This window comes from Perognathus longimembris, chromosome 2, assembly GCF_023159225.1.
Source record: "Perognathus longimembris pacificus isolate PPM17 chromosome 2, ASM2315922v1, whole genome shotgun sequence".
Taxonomy (NCBI): Eukaryota; Metazoa; Chordata; class Mammalia; order Rodentia; family Heteromyidae; genus Perognathus; species Perognathus longimembris.
The window spans coordinates 140,558,908-140,575,009 of record NC_063162.1 but is presented as its reverse complement, the minus strand read 5'-3'; the positions used below and the strand labels follow the sequence as shown (position 1 = coordinate 140,575,009).

Sequence of the window (16,102 nt, the reverse complement as noted above, 5' to 3'; positions counted from 1 at the left end):
ATGGGCTTGTTACAAGCCGTCCTCCACGCTCGGAACCTGCTGCTGGTCATCGGAGTCCCCCTGCTGCTGCTGCCTCTGCCCATCCTCCACCCCAGCAGTGTGAGTAGCCATCTGTCCCCTCCAGCCAGGACTCCAGCAGGGGGAGAGGGGGGGGGAGCATATGAGGGAATGGGGTGCTTATGCAGTACCCCAAAAGAGATGGCTGTGGGTTGAAAAGAATGGACATGTTTTTCTGATAGGAGGCCCAAATAGTGGCTTCCTAAAACCCTATTTTTTTTTCAATCCTTTCATCTCACAGCTCTATCTATGACCCTCTTCTGGGTGCCAGGACAGGGGGTGGGGTGGGGGGCGGTCTGTGGCCGATAGTGTTTCACAAAGCTCAGGGGGCAGATGGAGAGACATACTAGGAGGACATACTAGTAAGCCCTTATGTGTCAGGAGTCAACTTGTAACCATCTTTATCTGAGAGACACAGGAAGACCTTCTAGTTCTGACACTGCACAAGGATAGGGTGGGGCAGGTAGACAGCACTGTGGAGTCTATCCAGGGTCATCGTGGGCTCTGGTGACAAGAATTTGAAAGCCACCATCTTTAGCATTCCCTATGAATTTTCTGGAAGGAAATTTTACACTGGCATGTTGTCCCAATCCCATGTATATGGCCTTGTGATTAGGTGTGCCCTCTGTATTTTCTTCGCTGTGTCCTTGAAGAAGACCTGAAGTGATGTGACACAAAGAAATGAGAGTCCCAACACTCTGGGCTGTGATCTGCTTCATAACTATGATTCTGTGAGCAGAGAACCAAAGCTCTGGCTGTCATGACTCTTGCTTCCCCAACCCCCAGTTATCTACCTTCCCTTCCTTTCTCTGGATTCTTGGCTCCCACTTGACTCCTTCCCCTATCTGCCACTATCCTGGAGATATTAGGAAACAGAAGCTGAGTCAGGTAACGATGGTTGAGGTTGGGGAAGAACATCTCTCCGTTCAGCTCCTTGAGTCACTTGGTAACTCTGAGAAAGTTGAAAAGTTAAGGCAGGGATTAAGATCGTCTTCTTAAAACCAAACTGACTTCAATCATTAGTGGCAAAATAAACAGCGCAGATTGCCAGGGATTAGACCTGAGCTAGAATGAGCTGGCAGTGTTTCTGCCCTGTGTTTCCAGGGCTGTACATCAAATCAGTCCATTTTCTGCTTTGAGCAAATGGTCTTTTATTTCCTTTACTGTCCATGGTTTGTTTACTAGATGTCAGGTTGGTTTAAGGGATGTTAGTAAGACACACCTTCTCCTCTCCTCTGCAGCCATGTTAGGGAGCTCCTGTCTCCCCATTAATCGCCTCTCCTCCTTGGGAACATGGAGCACTGCCCACAGGGGGAAGCAGCTAGATGCCTCACAGATGGTCACTCTCGCCCATCCTTCATCCCTTCCATCCAACTTTCAGATCCTGTGCCAAATCCTTACAATTCCTGGATGGATTTGTTGTTGCGCTGGGCTAGAGTTGAGAGGGGGCACTGAGTATCTGGGCAGGAGCTGCTGGCCTGTAGTTTTGGTAGCTCAATATATGACGTGACACAGCTACCCTTTAAGAGGTGTCAAACTGACCCTTCCTCCTCCCTTTTTTGTTGTTCAGCTCACTCACTGTGGAGACCCAGGCTGTTTATCATGTTATAGAAGGAAGAGTTAGGGATAGAGTGCCGCTGTCACTGCACAGAGCATTTGTCTAGCATACATGACAACATTTCAGCACTGACCAAAAGGGAGATTCAAGAGGATCCTCCATTCCCAAACCCTTCTTCAGTGTCCCCAGTGAGGTAAAAGTTTCACCCCAATCTTACCGGCTAAATTTTACGGAGTCATTCATGACAGTAAATGAACAGACTTCCAGCAAGATTTGCATGAGAGACCTCTGGAGTGGTTACGGGAAAGCAATGGATCCAAGCCTAAGTTAGTAGCAAGGTAGGAAATACCCTACCTAGGGAAATGACACCACTTTTGGACACTCCACTTTTTTTTTATAGTGCTTCTGGTGGTTTTTTTGATATGTTTGATTTTTTTGGGGGGGGGAGACAGAATCTCAAACCTCATTGAGGCACAAACTCATGACCCTCCTCCTACCGTAGCCCTTCAAGTACGAAAATTGCACCTCTGGGTGCTTTTTTTTTTTCCTGTTTTAAACAAACGTGACAAAGAATTGACAACACTGGCACTCCTTGTGAGAGCCACCAATGCCTGTTGACCAGTGGTATTGATAAAAAGAACTAGCGGATCCAGAATATTCTCCCTAGTAAGAGAAGAAACGAATCACTTCAGCCAACACTGAGCTACTTGCCAGACATTATTAGACAGATGCAGGACACCGGGTCCCTGGTGGGCTCTGGTACCTGAGTTCACATCCCCTACTTGGTCGTGAGTCACGTGTGAAGGGCCAAACGTTGATGTAGATTCCATGAGTGAACTAAGTGAGAAACAGATAAAACACACTCTAAAGGTGTTTTTGTCCATTCTTCTACTTACTCTCCAGATTTTTTTTGTAAAGGATAGTAGAATTCTTAATTCTAGGGAGTGGGGAAGGAGCCATTGGCTCAGGGACTTTTTCCCTGTAACCTATTCTAATTCCTATGATAGTTACACTTGAAAAGTCTGTCCTAATTCAAATCGAAGTGGTGCATGATCGAAAGACAGCTGTGTCCACCTCTTCCTAACCCCAGCTGCCTACCCTTCACTCCTGCACCTAATTTACTTAATTGGTGTGGGTAAGAGCTTCTCCACGAGGGGCAAATATCCCATCCCTTTATCTTCATGTGGAATGAAGACCAGTCATTCTTGCCTCTGGGTCTTCTCAGCACACACAGGTGAGCTCTAGCCACGAACTCCCCTAGGTGGTTTTAAATCTACAACAAAAAGGGTATTTCTCTAAATTGCACTCGTTTCCCCATATGGTATTGATCCTATTCACGGATTGGCACCTTCAAAAGTTTCATCATCTTGGATCTTGTGTCCCAGTAGAAATCTCAGCAAGAGCTGCAGTCAGCAATCTGGGGGCCCTGCACTCCATAATCCATGGCTGTCAGTCAGCTGGGAGCAAGGTTCTGTCCAGCCAAGGAGGTTAATCACTTCTGCTGCCCCTTGCTGGCCTCAGTGACCTTTTGTAGCTTTTATGCAAGTGTCTGAAGAGCTTATGTTCAACTCCAGGAGCCTCAAATGGCACAGGACTTGTGAGGTTCCTTGATAAGCAACCAGACCCAGGCTAGCTCAGACCTGCGTCCTGGTGGTGTAGAACCCTGTGAAAATGGAAAGTTCCCCCAGCTGACGCGGGTTGTCTATACAATGGCCCTCTGAGTCAAGAGCTTCGAGACGTTACCATTATTAAGACCTAGAACAGTGACCTCCCCCGAGAGGAAGCCCTGACCAATGCTATTCATCAGAATCCTTCAGAACAATCAGTTCCTAGAGGCCAAGGTTAAGGAGGGCTGGGTTTGATAAGGGCATCGGGCTTACTTCCTGGGCACCCCTGGGTTGTACAGTGGCCAAGTTACTGAACTGGAAAACAAATGCTGGTAAATTTCCAGGTCTCCCCTTCTAAAGGAATGGCACTGTGTTCCCTATCGTCAAAGCTGTTTCCCTGGTATCAGGCAGGCATCTCCAAGAGCAGCGAGCACCATGTATCACAGGGGGTCACAACGGAGAAGTTACTCCTGGCAGCAAATGGGTGGAGGCCCATGATCCTGCTAAAACATCTCTGCCCAGAACCACCCCACAACAAAGAATTATTCAGGCCTGAGCAATGGAACCCAAGTTGAGGAAACGAGTTAGGAACGCCTTCCTCTTCCTCCAAAATGAGAGGCCAGGTCTTCGAATCACCACCTGCCCTAACTCTCTCCCCTGTCACGCCTCTCTTCACCTTTCTAACTCACACAGAGACACAGACAGAGACTCACTGGCTCAGTCTATTAAAGCCTCGAGTTAAGCATCAAAGGAGAAAATGGTCAAGAGTTCTTGCCTAAGAACTTAGTAGGTTCAAATTTACGACTAATCTGGGCACAGGGTCACAGCCCTGCAATCCCAGTTGTTTAGGAGGCTGAGATGGGAGGAGGATGCCTTGAGTGCACGGGTTTGAGACCAGGCTGGACAACCGGCTGAAACCCTACCCCCACCCCACCCGCGGGGAAGTACAAAGAGAAAAACACAGTAGCCTGAGTTGTTTCAGCAAATAGTTCGAAAGCAGGGTGGTTAATATCATCTATCCACGAAAGCAATGAAGCCTTTTTTAAGTTTTCAAGTAAAATGTTACCTGGAATACAACACAGAAGCCAAGTGGAGGCAGGGCTGCTTAATGGGGTGAAGCTGGATTCAAGGCCTTGCTGATCCCTGGCACACACCCCGGATTCCCAGGACAATGAGACCCCAGTTACGCAATGACCCTGTGGATCATTGCTAACTCTCCAGTGGGAACATAACACACACACACACACACACACACACACACACACACACACACACACACTACGCAATGACCCTGTGGATCATTGCTAACTCTTCAGTGGGAACATAACACACACACACACACACACACACACACACACACACACACATGCCTCAGCCTCACCTGTGAGCCAGCCACACACCTGGATCCCATCTCCAGCTCTGGTGTCCATCTGATTAAGTCCATCAGCCCCAGTGAAAGCTCTAACTCCATTTTGATCTATTATGACCTTCCACCGTGTCAGGAACCAGCAGAGCTGGGCACCCCAGGTCCAGCTGTCACCTTGCCGGACCCACAAACCACATGCCAGAGACAGGCCACCCCCACATGGAGAGCCACCATAACTTCTCCAACAAAGGAAGGAGAGGCCCCAAGGGGTATCTACCACACTCACCTGCCAACTAGAGCTTTGTGGCTCCCAGAACTGTGTCCAGGTGCCCACGTGGAAGTCCAAGTGTCTCAGTGTGGGGTTGCACTCCAAATCTTTCTGGCCGTGACTTTCCCATAACTGGCCACCTCTTTCCTCTCCCTCCAGGAGGCTTCGTGTGCTTACGTGTTGATCGTGACGGCTGTGTATTGGGTGTCAGAGGCGGTGCCTCTAGGAGCTGCAGCCCTGGTGCCTGCTTTCCTCTACCCGTTCTTCGGAGTTCTCCGATCCAGTGAGGTTAGTCCACTGGTGAGCCCGCCCTCTGCCCAGGTCCTGCTGGGCCAATGAAGAAAGTGATGGCAGACTCACAAAACACTCTGAGGAGGAGCTCCTTCCAGCTGCTGAAGCAGCCCCTGAGCACTAGGGCCTTTGCACCTTCTACTCCAGGCACTGAATTCCTCCCTCTCAGCCTACCCTTTCTCATCTCCTTCAAACCACTCAAAACTTGAGTCTTTCAGGAAGCCTTCCTTGATTGAACATCCCTCATTGCTCCTTTAGTTGGAATTGTACAAGTAGGTTGCGGTTGATCTTTTTCACCCTCTTTAGATATCCACTTAGACTACTAAGCACACAAAGGCAGAAAGCAGACCTCGTTTGTTAGCACTCTCCTTATACAGCTGAGTAGATGATCGCTGGGCGCTGATGCCTCAAACCTATAATAGCTGCCTAGGAGGCTGAGATCTGAGAGCTAAGGTTTAAGCCAGCCCGGGTAAAAAAGGAAGACTCTTTTCTTCAAATAACCAGCAAAAATCTGGAATAGAGGTCTGGCTTAAGTGGTAGAGTGAAAAGACCAAATGAGAAGAGAGGTTTGAGTTTCAGTAATGGCGCTGCGTGTGCATACACACAAACACACACACATTTGCTGACAGAGAGACATTGTTTACTCCAGATTATGCTTGACTGTTCTCTACCTACAGTCTATTCACTTTCTATGACATTCTCAAAATCTCTAGCAGAGGGCTGGGGATATAGCCTAGTGGCAAGAGTGCCTGCCTCGGATACATGAGGCCCTAGGTTCGGTTCCCCAGCACCACATATACAGAAAACGGCCAGAAGCGGCGCTGTGGCTCAAGTGGCAGAGTGCTAGCCTTGAGCAAAAAGAAGCCAGGGACAGTGCTCAGGCCCTGAGTCCAAGGCCCAGGACTGGCCAAAAAAAAAAATCTCTAGCAGAAATTGTTAATATCAAGCCCACTTATGGCCACACTTCAGAGCAAACATTTACTCCTTCTATACATAAACAAAAAGAAAACAGCCAAGGCAGGAGCAAGATGAACGAGGGCTCTTCTTGATTCACACCTGGTTCCATTATGGTCCCTGATCTCAGCTCAGAGTTTCTGATGATGAAGACTGACTAACAGAAGTATGATATAAGGCAGAAGAGCACAGAAGGATAAAGAAAGGGATCTAATGTTTGCATCCTACAGTATTAAGAATTGGGCACTATATCAGGTGCTCTATTTGTTATTTAATACAGAACTTCTAAAATCTATAAGGCTAGTGTTACTATTTCCAACCATAAGAAAAGAGACGCAGAGAGTTAGAAACTTACCTGAAGTCACAAAGTAGTAAGTGGGAGAACGAGGTTCAAATTCATACTTACTAGAGTTCAGTTCATATTCTTGCTTGTTAAAGTGTAAGGAAGCCAATCCATAAAACATTATGTGCTTTTAACAGGCACCGGCAACTCAAGCATGTAATCCTAGCTACTCAGGAGGCAGAGATCTGAGGATCGTGAGTGCAAGCAAAACCATAATCAGGGCAGAAATGTCTGTGAGACTCTTATCTACAATTAACCACCCAAACAAGCCAGGAGTGGAGCTGTGGCTCAAGTGGTAGAGTACTAGCCTTCAGAGCAAAAGCTAAGGGGACAGCACCCAGGCCCTGAATTCAAGCCTCAGTACTGGTGAGACAGAGAGAAAGAGAGGGAGAGAGAGAGAGAGAGAGAGACTATGTGCTTCGTGATATAACCACAACCCATAGAGATATGACTAAGAAATACGGCTCTCTCGATCTCTGTAATATGAGAAAAGAAGAATGAGTCAGGGCCTGTGGGCTTTTGGGAAGTCTTAACCCTGGATAACAGACCTTTTCTGAATGTCCAAAGCTAGAGTAATGTGATCGCTTAACCATCCTGCTGCAGTGAACATTTTGTATGTCTATACGACTGGTTTGTTCTGACCTTGGGTTTCTTTTTCTTCTTTCTATGAGTATTCCTGTTCTCAGACTCTCAAAGAGGAGAGGCTGTCTGCAAACTGCCAGCTGTGCTTTTATCCTCGGAGACAAGGACAACAGCGCCATCCTAAGAGGCCATACAAAAACCAGTCTGTGACCAGACCCACCAGGCAGTCCCTCCAGTGTCTCCTCTTCTTTTATGGAAATAGAATAGGTGTAGTGGGGTTTTATACCAACTGAAAAGAAAAACCAAACTTACATATGACTTTTCTTAAGTGTACAAACTTGTTCTGTAGGTTTCTTCTCTAAATTGGAAAAAACCAATCTCTCATCGGAACAGGGGGGGCTGAGGGGAGGGGGAGTGAAAGTAGAAGGTAGGAAAGGGAGACAGGGAGCTTAGAAAGACCTGAAATCCTAAGTAACATTCTAAAGTGAGATAACTAATGGTTTCGAGACTTAATCTTTGTATTTCTCCACAGGCAATCTAAAAGCCAACAGTGTGCTTTTAGCTTTAAAGTAGCTGAAATCTCTATTTCTCCAAGGGATGTCCGCAGCTGGGCTCCCACAGGTGGCCCTGTCAGTCCTCTCCCTGTAGAGACGTTGCTAGGCAACCGCAGTCCAAGGGTGGTCCCTGTACACAACCAGGAAGACCAAACAGGGAAAGTCTGGGGAGGCAGCCGTTTGCTGGCGTTCACTTGACTTCTTTTTTTTTTTTCTCATTATTGTTAAATCGCGGTACAAAGGGATTACAATTTTGTATTAATTTGGCTTTATGGGAGGAGAGAGCGAGACAGAGAGAAACAAAACACACACACACACACACACACACACACACACACACACACACAGACACACACGATAGTCCTGAGGAATTCGTTGTGGCTATTGCAGCAGGCTGAAGGAGTGAGAGGGCATGTTTTCTCATTTGAGGAGAAAAATGCTAATCTATCTCCCTGATGAAGTTGGCCAGCAGTAATAGTCAGTGTTGCGCTACAGGGAGCAGCTTAATCCAAATATAGTCTGCTGAGATGATCTTCCTAGCTCAGATGAGAGGAAACTGTCAATAGGATGGATTACATGAGTTATAGCCCTTTGTGAACCAGTTAACTTGACAGAGAAAACACCAGTAGCTTTCTATCACCAGTAGCTAACCTATGCTGTGGCTCCTTAAGCATCCACCAAATCATCAGTGTACTCCAAACTCAACTTGTGTCAACCATTCCCTAACTATGACTTGAGCCATCCATCCACCTTGGAATAGTCTCTTCAGTTTCTTCAACTTTTAAAATCCTACTCACTTCCATGAGCCTTTTTCCAAAGGCCCAAATGGGGCTTGAACTCAGGGCCTGGGCACTGTCCCTGAGCTCTTTTTTGCTCAAGGCTAGCGCTCTCCCACTTTGAGCCACAGCACCACTTTCAGTTTTTGAGTGGCTCAGTGGAGGGAAGAGTCTCATGGGAAGTTTTCTGCCTGAGCTGGCTTTGAACTATGATCCTCAGACCTCAGTGTCCTGAGTATTACAGTGTCCTGAGGATTACAAGTGTGAGCCACCAATGCCTGGTTCCTTGTGATTCTTATTAATATCATTTTGTCTGCCTCAAACAGCCTCTCTGCCTCTTCTGTTTTCTTGAGGTGTTAATGGCCATGTTAATCCATTTACTACTCTCTGTAGTAGAAGGACATATGGTATCCACCAGAAGTATTGACATGGAATATGAAGGTAGGGGCTTGGGAACAGCTTTTAGGGAATGCCCAGGCCTAGGAACTACTTTGAGTAGTAATTACGTCATCTCTACCTCTCTTCTACCTTCAGCATGTACACACACACACACACACACACACACACACACAGACACACACACACACACACACACACACACACACACACATCCTTGGCCCTCAGCTGTCAGGAGGAAGAGAGGCAGCTCCCGCTGAGATCACAAATTGTCTCCACAGCCAATTGGTGCTTGTGTCTGACATCTTCTTCCCTCTTAAGATCCTGATCTTCCTGACCTTCAAATGCCTGCCCACTGCCTAGAACCTGACTTTCCTCTGTTAGTAGAAACCCGAGGGGTATTTCATTTTTAACCATGAGCTCTTCCCCTTTTGCTTCTACACACCATGAGGGCTGAGTCCCTTACATGCAAGCCCTTTAGGGATGTGGGCTGAACCTCATGCAGGCCCCCTGCCTACTCACATCAACATGCCCAGCACCCTTGGCCATACAGGCACAATTCCATATACCTCATCCTTGTGTAGCAAGCATAGACCTTGCAGGACCTTGAGGAGTCTTACCTCAGTGCTAAGGGGGAACCAACCCAGGCTGGGGGCTGAGGAATTTCACTACAAAACTGTTTGAGTGAACTAAGTGAGCCTCAAACGAAGCCCATTACTAGAGCCCACCAGTAGCTTCTCGAGGAGGCTGTGGCCATTTTGTCTCTTGGAAGTGTCATGCCTACAACTTACTGTGTTCCTGAGCGACCCCACCCAATGCCACCGAAGTCTACGACAGGAAAGTAGACCCCGTCACTTCCGTGTATCCTCTGGCTCAGAGCAGGGGGATAGGGAGGTCCTGCCATGGGCAGGTAAAGAGGGTCAGGATTCAGGCTTGGAGCAGGATAGAACTGAACTTGAACCCAGCATTGTCAACTGACTAGCCATGAGCAGGTTCTGCAATGGCATTGACGTACCATTTACTCACGACGGTAGAGAAATGTCTATGAAAACATCCCTCATACAGGCAGGATCTGACTCTACCTCTCTCTGTACATTCTTTTTGAGAAAAACAGTGAGTGGAAATGAATGTCCACGTTTCCACTCTCAAACTTGGGAGAATAGAGGCACAACCTCTCCTCTCACAAAAACAAACAAACAAACAAACAAAAAAGCCCTTGAAAAACAATGTAATGTAAAACAATGTAACCCTGCCCCTACCCATGGAGAATATTTTCTAAGACGCTCCTGGAGGCTGCCTGAAACCACTGGTAGTACTTGGCCCTATGCATGCTGGGTTTTCTTATGGGCAATGTCCTATAACATTGCCACATAGACCAGAAAGATGTGTCCTGTCTCGTGTTTTCCACTCTGGTGCTTCCTTCAGGGGGTTACTCCTGCTCCTTGGGACTGTTAAAAGCTACTTAAACATGAGTTCTGTGATTCAATAGCCGTGGATCTGATTACTACGATGGCTAAAAAATGACTAACAGATAGATGGGTAGCATATACCCAGCGGGTACGCTGGACAAGGACAGGACTCTTAACTTCTTTAGGCAGGATGGAGAGTGGAATAGCATGAGATTTTTTTTTTCATGCTACTGAGAATTGGCCCACAGTTTAAAACTGATGATTACTAAAATTAAATTTGTTTGATCCTGAAATTTTCCAGTTCATATTTTCTAACCACAACTGGCCTCAGGTAACTAAAACCACAGAGAGCAAGCCTACAGATAAAGGAATACTAGTATATCCAAATAGGAAGGACTAATTCTGTGTCTGGGAAAGTAATATTTTATTAAAGCAGAGAATTAGTTAATAGGCCACACATAACCAGATTCTGGCCTGATAGCCTCTAAACCTAGGCTGAATCAGAAAGGACTTTGGAAGCTATCACCCTTCGCTTTAAAACACTGGAGGAATCTTCATCTCTTGAGGTCTCTTCCTTCTTATTCTCATTTGCTCACACGTTCCTACCTGTCCACCTCTACCTGCAGCTTTCGGCCTTTTTCACTCTGATGGAACGTTTGTTGAGTGCTTCCTATATGCCAAGCACTGTTGCAAGAGCTCACCCAAAGTTCGTGTCCTGATGGACTCATTGCCTCTTGGACCGCTGGCATGCTGGGTACAGAGGTCCTGTGGGGTCCAACTCACCCATGGGGGAATGGCCAGGATATGACATCCAGAGCCCAAGCTCTTCACTGTGCTTCTCTGCCACCTTCTTCTAGCAGCCCCTGTGAGCTCACCCTTCCTTTAATACCATTTGAAAACACCTGTCTCCTCCAAGTTCAGTGACGTGGCAGCCTGGGGGGGGGGGGAAACACAGCATAGAAGAGCAGAAAAAAAGAAGCCATCAAAGTGCCAACCTCGCATCCCAAAGCCCGTGCCCTGTACTCCTGGGAGAAGCACCCCTTTAGATCCTCTTTACAAATCACCCTAACGTAATCCGTGGTCTGATTTCCCAAGTCAAAGACTACTCATCACAGAATATTAGAAAGCGAGGAAAGTGCCCTTCTTGGCGTGTACCCTGAAAACAGGAAGTGGTGGAGCCTAAGAGTAAGAAAAGCCTGGAAACAAGCAGCATCCTGGACTGCTAGCTGGGTGCAGGAACCCTGTGGGATCTGCTGGGCTGAGGGGTGATCCTGGAGAGCAGGCACTCCCACTGACAGGAGGCTGACACAATGCTGGGGCTCCATTAATAAAGGCAGGAAGGAGACAACACATTTCAAAAAACTGATTAAGCTAATCCTCAAGAACTCTAGGACTCTGGCGTTCCCTGGGGAGGGTGCTAAATAAGCAAGATTTTATTGTAAGAGAAAAATCAATGGGCTAGAAAATGAACCCAACAATACCACTGGGCAGGATTTTAATTTAGAAAAATGAAAAAGCTAAGCCCCGGGGGCGCTTTGCTCTGTGCATGAGCCCACCCTGTACCGATGGCCACAAAGCAGGTCAGCCTTTAAGCAGAGCATTTGTAAACAGGAAGGGTCACTAGCAATCCTGGCTGTCTGTGCAGCAAGCCACACTCACTGGGACTGCAGGTGTCATTTACTCTTTATGACAACTTTACAAGGTAGAGACTCTTTTTTTTTTTTTTTTTTTTTTGGCCATTCCTGGGGCTTGGACTCAAGGCCTGAGCACTGTCCCTGGCTTCTTCCCGCTCAAGGCTAGCACTCTGCCACTTGAGCCACAGCGCCACTTCTGGCCATTTTCTATATGTGGTGCTGGGGAATTGAACCCAGGGCTTCATGTATACAAGGCAAGCGCTCTTGCCACTAGGCCATATCCCCAGCCCCAAGGTAGAGACTCTTATAAGCATTTTTTAAGATGAGGGGGAAGAATGAAGGCCAGAAATGTTGAATATCAGGTCTAGAGTCCATGGCTGAGACATGCCTGCCTCAGGAGTCCTCGCTCTTTCCACCTGATTCTGCTCCCTCTGTGGTTCCAAACTACATCGTAAGCCTCCGGCTGTATCCCAAGTGCACAGCAATATTTGGGAGTTCCGAAGTGCACAAGACAACCAATGAGGAAATAGCTCAGTGCCATCTATCACTGACCACGCTGGGTCTTTTCCTGGCGGCAGGCCTGGGCATCTAGAGCAAGTGTCAGAACTCTGATTACCAATAACGATAAGAAATATGTTCCATCATATGGCCTGGAGATTCAAGGGAATGCTGGTTCTACCTAGTTTCCATTTAGCCCACCGTGTTGGACATGCCGGCTAGTAAACTTTAGATTCCGATAGACTTCGACTGATACCCTCCTACCACCACCTCTGGGCTGTGACCTTGGAAATATGTCTTCACCTCTCTCTCTGAGTTTCCTCATGGGTAATGTGAGACACTCACAGAGAGTATCTGACTGTTAGGATTTAGGTGAAGTTTAAAAAAGGAAAGTAAAAGCAAGCCAGGCATCCGTGGCTCACACCTATAAGCTTAGCTGCTCAGAAGGCTGAGAACTGAGGATTGCAGTTCAAAGCCAGCCTGGGCAGGAAAGTCTGTGATCTCCAGTTAACCACTAAAAAACCAGAAGTGGTGCTGTGACTCAAAATGATAGCGTGCTCGCCTTATGCAAAAAAAGCTCAGAGGCAGTACCCAGGTCCTGAGTTCAAGCCCTACGACTGACAAAAGATATAAATAATAATAATTAGTTACGTTTTAAAAAATAATTCAAGGGGCTGGGAATATGGCCTAGTGGCAAGAGTGCTTGCCTCCTACACATGAAGCTCTAGGTTCGATTCCCCAGCACCACATATATGGAAAACGGCCAGAAGGGGCGCTGTGGCTCAGGTGGCAGAGTGCTAGCCTTGAGCGGGAAGAAGCCAGGGACAGTGCTCAGGCCCTGAGTCCAAGGCCCAGGACTGGCCAAAAAATAAAAAAAAATAATAATAATAATAATTCAAAGTCAAAGATGCAATATGCCTGCCAGTCAGAAGGCTCTGTGCCTGTGGGTTTCATTCCCTTACACTTCCAGAGGAAGTGCCCCAGCCTGCCATGTGGCCTCTGAGTCTTCTACAAAGCCATCACAGGTCCACTGGGATGCTAGGATGATGGTTTGTCTGCCATCTTGGAAAGTCAACAAACAAGTAAATATACCTGGCCATACTGACTCTGGTGCAGCATCTCAGGAAATACACGCCATGGGCTGGTGGAGGAAACATTCCCAAGAGCTAGATGCCTGGTACAGGCATGGGGTTCTCTCCTTCAAAGACAGAGAATGAAGCCCTGTTGGTGCCACAGAGTGTTGGGGCCTCTCTGGAAGCCCGGGAGCACCTTGAGAAGGTTCTAGAACCTACCCAGTAGATAGCCAGCAGTCCTGCCAGGTTTCCTTCTGCCACTAGGGGACAGTAGTCCTCCCTTTACCCACACCCCTTCTCACAGGGGCCTTGCACTGTCCAGAGTGGGGGCTCTGCTCTGCCATCAAGGAGCATTAAGAACCTTTGCCAGCCCAGGAGTAAGCTGGGGAACAAGAACTAAGTTAACCAGGGCTGGCAATATGGTCTAGTGGTAGAGTGCTCGCCTCGTATACATGAAGCCCTGGGTTCGATTCCTCAGCACCACATATATGGAAAAAGCCGGAAGTGGCGCTGTGGATCAAGTGGTAGAGTGCTAGCCTTGTGCAAAAAGAAGAAGCCAGGGATAGTGCCCAGGACTGGCAAAAAGAAAAAAAAGAACTAAGTTAACCCGAAAAGGCACAGGCTCCGCCTCCCACGAAGTAAACAGAGGACCAAAGCTCACACTGCACCAATGACATTTCCACGGAACAAATGAGAGAAGGGAGAAACAAGAGTTTTAAAATGAAATAATACTGAAGGACTTTTACAATGAAAAAAAAATCCAATGGTCTCATTACCTCCCCTACCCCAGGTCCCATCCACTCTACCCTCAGACTCTAAATTATGTCTGTGTGTGTTTGCACGCAAGGCTAGCACTTGAGCCACAGCTCCACTTCTAGTTTTTTGGTGGTTAATTGGAGATAAGAGTCGCACAGATTTTCCTGCCCAGGCTGGCTTTGAACTGCAATCCTCATAGCCTCCTTAGTAGGTAGGATTACAAGCATGAGCCACCAGCATCCAGCATCAACTCAATAACTGTTAACTCCAATGTCTGATTCTTCTGGCATTAAACACTACCTATATTCCCATATGATATAGATATAATTCTTTTTTATTTATATATATATTTTTTATTATCAAACTGAATTACAGAGAGGTTACAGTTTCATACCTTAGGCATTGGATACATTTCTTGTACTGTTTGTTACCTCGTCCCTCATTCCGCCCTCCCCCCTCATAATTATTTTTTTAATTTTTATTGTCAAACTGATGTACAGAGAGGTTACAGTTTCATACGGTAGGCATTAGATACATTTCTTGTACTGTTGGTTACCTCTTCCCTCATCCCCCCTCCCCCCTCCCCTTTTCCCTTTTCCCCCATGAGTTGTTCAATTGATTTACACCAAATAGTTTTGCAAGTATTGCTTTTGTAATCATTTGTCTTTTTATCCTGTTTCTCTCAATTTTGGTATTCCCTTTCAGTTTCCTAGTTCTAATACCAGTATACACGGTTTCCAATGTACTCAGATAAGATAAGTGATAGTGCAGGTACAACCACAGGAAGGGGATACAAGAGGATCATCAACAATAGAAGCTACGTTTCACATCACATGTTGAAAGTAATTACAACATAACCTGGAGTTCATTTCACTTAGCATCATCTTATGTGTTCATAAGGGTATAGCTATTGGGCTCTTGTGATCCTCTGCTGTGACTAGCCTAAACCTGTGCTAGATATAACTCTTGAGTCATTCATTTTAGGCATGCCAGTTGACTTCCTGTTATAGCAGATGAGGATTTGCTCCCTTCCATCGCTCCTAAGGCAGCTACCTCAAAGCTTAGTAATTCCATAATCAACACGCCACATTTAGTATGCTTATGCGAAGATCGTTTTCTTCAAACGCCACATTTTACTGTATTTAAAGTTCCATTCCTGTTCAATTTTTTAATTTTTCTTTGCTGTTAACAATGTCCGTGTTTTCTCACTTTAAGCGGGGGTTGTTAATCAGAAGTTGAACTTTTCTATATCGTTCCTCTCAATGTCTGCCACGGTTCCTCCAGTCAGGGGCAGTTCTCATGGCTGTGACAAATATTTATTGAGCAGCTACCCTTCCACATTATTCTGCTAAGGGCTAGGGGACCTGAGAAGGTATGCAGCCCTCGGCCATTAGCAGCTTAAAACTTAAATAGAAGATGAACTATACACATTAGGAAATAAGCAACAATTCAAGCAATGCCCGCCCCCCCAGCACTCTGTGGGTATATGGAATTAATTAGTATCCTCAGAGAATGTTCTGGAATCTGAGACTAGAACCACAGGAAGGTTTTCTGGAGGGCACTAAAGCCTTAACAGAGCTTTGAAGTCTGAGCCAGAGAGGAAGACACAATGTTGCAAGCAAGGAAGTCACAGGAAGATTCATATGTTTCCCCACACAGGAAACAGCATTTTAATGAGCCCATATCTCAATTTCCACATCATTACAAAGGGAAGTCAGGTCTCTAAGTGGTGCTATGGCTAAGTAAGAGAAAAAAAAAATCCATACTCTTAGAAAACACACATTGAAATAGTTAATGGAACCAAAACCATGTGTAATTATCTTCAAATGGTTTGAACAGACAGTGGAAATGTACCCAAGATCATTTTATGGTTATTCCTCGTACTATTTTTATTTTCAGAGTTTTTCTGGAAATTTATATGGAATTACTCAATTTTTTTTGGAATTAAGTAAAACGTTCACACCATGTCCCCTTATTTAT

General features: G+C 46.4%; 1 protein-coding gene across 1 annotated transcript in view; it reads left to right on the top strand.

Moving 5' to 3' along the window:
- Slc13a4 (solute carrier family 13 member 4) overlaps positions 1-16,102 on the top strand; it is a 40,827-nt gene continuing 24,725 nt past the window's right edge. Inside the window, exons 1-2 of the mRNA XM_048340283.1 lie at positions 1-99; positions 5,016-5,144. Coding sequence (XP_048196240.1) covers positions 1-99; positions 5,016-5,144 — 228 coding nt within the window. The remainder of the gene's footprint in view (positions 100-5,015; positions 5,145-16,102) is intronic.